Source organism: Anguilla anguilla, chromosome 9, assembly GCF_013347855.1.
Source record: "Anguilla anguilla isolate fAngAng1 chromosome 9, fAngAng1.pri, whole genome shotgun sequence".
NCBI classification, from domain to species: domain Eukaryota; kingdom Metazoa; phylum Chordata; class Actinopteri; order Anguilliformes; family Anguillidae; genus Anguilla; species Anguilla anguilla.
In genome coordinates, this window is record NC_049209.1 from 32319305 (window position 1) to 32321804 (window position 2500).

General features: G+C 51.0%; 1 protein-coding gene across 1 annotated transcript in view; it reads right to left on the bottom strand.

Annotated features, from left to right (window-relative positions):
- LOC118234929 (GDNF family receptor alpha-4-like) overlaps positions 1-2500 on the bottom strand; it is a 23383-nt gene that overhangs the window by 7905 nt on the left and 12978 nt on the right. The window contains exon 2 of the mRNA XM_035431809.1: positions 1025-1303. Coding sequence (XP_035287700.1) covers positions 1025-1303 — 279 coding nt within the window. The remainder of the gene's footprint in view (positions 1-1024; positions 1304-2500) is intronic.

Here is a 2500-nt window from a genome sequence, read left to right on the forward strand (position 1 = left end):
TAGCACACACACACACACTCACAGCCACATTAACACACACACACACATACACACATGCACTCACAGACACATTAGCACACACACACACACACTCACAGACACAATAGCACACACACACACACACACACACACACATGCACTCACAGCCACATTAACACACACACACACACATGCACTCACAGCCACATTAGCACACACACACACACTCACAGACACAATAGCACACACACACACACACACACTCACAGACACATTAGCACACACACACACACTCACAGACACAATAGCACACACACACACACATGCACTCACAGCCACATTAGCACACACACACACACTCACAGCCACATTAACACACACACACACATACACACATGCACTCACAGACACATTAGCACACACACACACACACTCACAGCCACATTAACACACACACACACATACACACATGCACTCACAGACACATTAGCACACACACACACACTCACAGCCACATTAACACACACACACACATACACACATGCACTCACAGACACATTAGCACACACACACACACACTCACAGCCACATTAGCACACACACACACACACACACACACACACACACACTCACAGACACATTAGCACACACACACACACACACACACACACACACACACACACACACACGCACTCACAGCCACATTAGCACACACACACACACACACACACACACATGCACTCACAGCCACATTAGCACACACACACAAACACGCACTCGCAGACACATTAGCACACACACACACACACACACACACAGAAACAGACACAAAGCACTCTCACACACACACACACACACAGACATTCCAAACATGCACACACACACACACACAGACACACACATAAAGATACAAACACAAAATCCACACCCACGAACACCAAAAGCACACACACACACACATTCTAAACATGAACGCGCGCACGCACACAAACGCAGGAACCTACACCCACAATCACACACAATAAAGATCATCCCCGGCGCTCACCCTGCGAGAACCTGACGGTCCAGTAGACCTTCAGACAGGCGGCCTCGTGCCTCACCCCGCGCTGGCACTTGCAGTCCAGCAGGGGGCGGTAGTCCTCCAGCGCGCTCTGGGCCTTCAGGCAGCGGTGGCGGGCCTCGGGCCCCAGCGGGGAGAGCGCCTCCGCGGACGCGCAGTGGTCCAGCTCCTGGTACAGCACACCGCAGCCGGGCTTCGCTGCGCAGCTCCGCTCCGCCTCCAGGCAGTCTGCCACCGCCAGCGAGGTGGAGGCCTGTACGCTTCCTGGAAGGCAGAGGGCGATGGTGAGCAACTGCAGAAGCAGCGAGGTGGAGGCCTGTACGCTTCCTGGAAGGCAGAGGGCGATGGTGAGCAACTGCAGAAGCAGCGAGGTGAATGCCTGTACGCTTCCTGGAAGGTAGAGGGCGATGGTGAGCAACTGCAGAAGCAGCGAGGTGGAGGCCTGTACCCTTCCTGGAAGGTAAAGGGCGATGGTGAGCAACTGCAGAAGCAGCGAGGTGGAGGCCTGTACCCTTCCTGGAAGGCAGAGGGCGATGGTGAGCAACTGCAGAAGCAGCGAGGTGGAGGCCTGTACCCTTCCTGGAAGGTAAAGGGCGATGGTGAGCAACTGCAGAAGCAGCGAGGTGGAGGCCTGTACGCTTCCTGGAAGGTAAAGGGCAATGGTGACCAGCTAGAGAAGCGTCCGCACACAGGTGTTCTGGGACAGATTGGGCCGCACGCATTTTTTCCCAAACTACGTGGAAGAAAATCAAGCAGCAGTAACTGTAGTACTGGATACGCCTTGCCCATTAAATAGATGTAATGCATCCTAGAGATTGATACGCACTTTTTAAAAATGTTTGCTGGCAGTTGAATTTCAAAATTTGAATGTAGCTGAGGCATGCGATGTGTGCAGTCAGGGGGTTGTCACTGGGGATAGACAGCACAGCACGAGGGTGGAGTAATCGGAGCAACGTTGCCTGATAAAATTTCCGAGACCTGGATTAAATATGCACTTCATGTATTTTAATTATCGGAAACATGTATTTGTTGTATGTCATTTAAAAATCCATAGCGTATGAATTCAGAAATGTAATTGCACTTTCAAATTCCATGCATTTGAACACCTGCGTCTGAGAAAGGAATCACACCTATACACACTCATTCCTTTTTAAAATCAAATCTATCTCTCGGGGGTGTCCAACCTTGTTCGAAAAGGGCAGGTGTGGGTGCAGGTTATTGCTTTAACCCTATGACACCTGATACCAACCGATTAACAAATCATGGTCTTCAATAAAGACATCGATAAGTAGAATCGGGCGTCTTAGGGTTGGGCTGAAACAAAAACCTGCACCCACACCTGCCATTTTCGGATAAGGCTGGACACCCCTGATTTAAGCATAATGCGATAGCACCTCCTCTAGATTATCAGGCATCCGCTATCCGCACGCGGCGGCTATGAACTCCTCTGGCGTCTGAAAT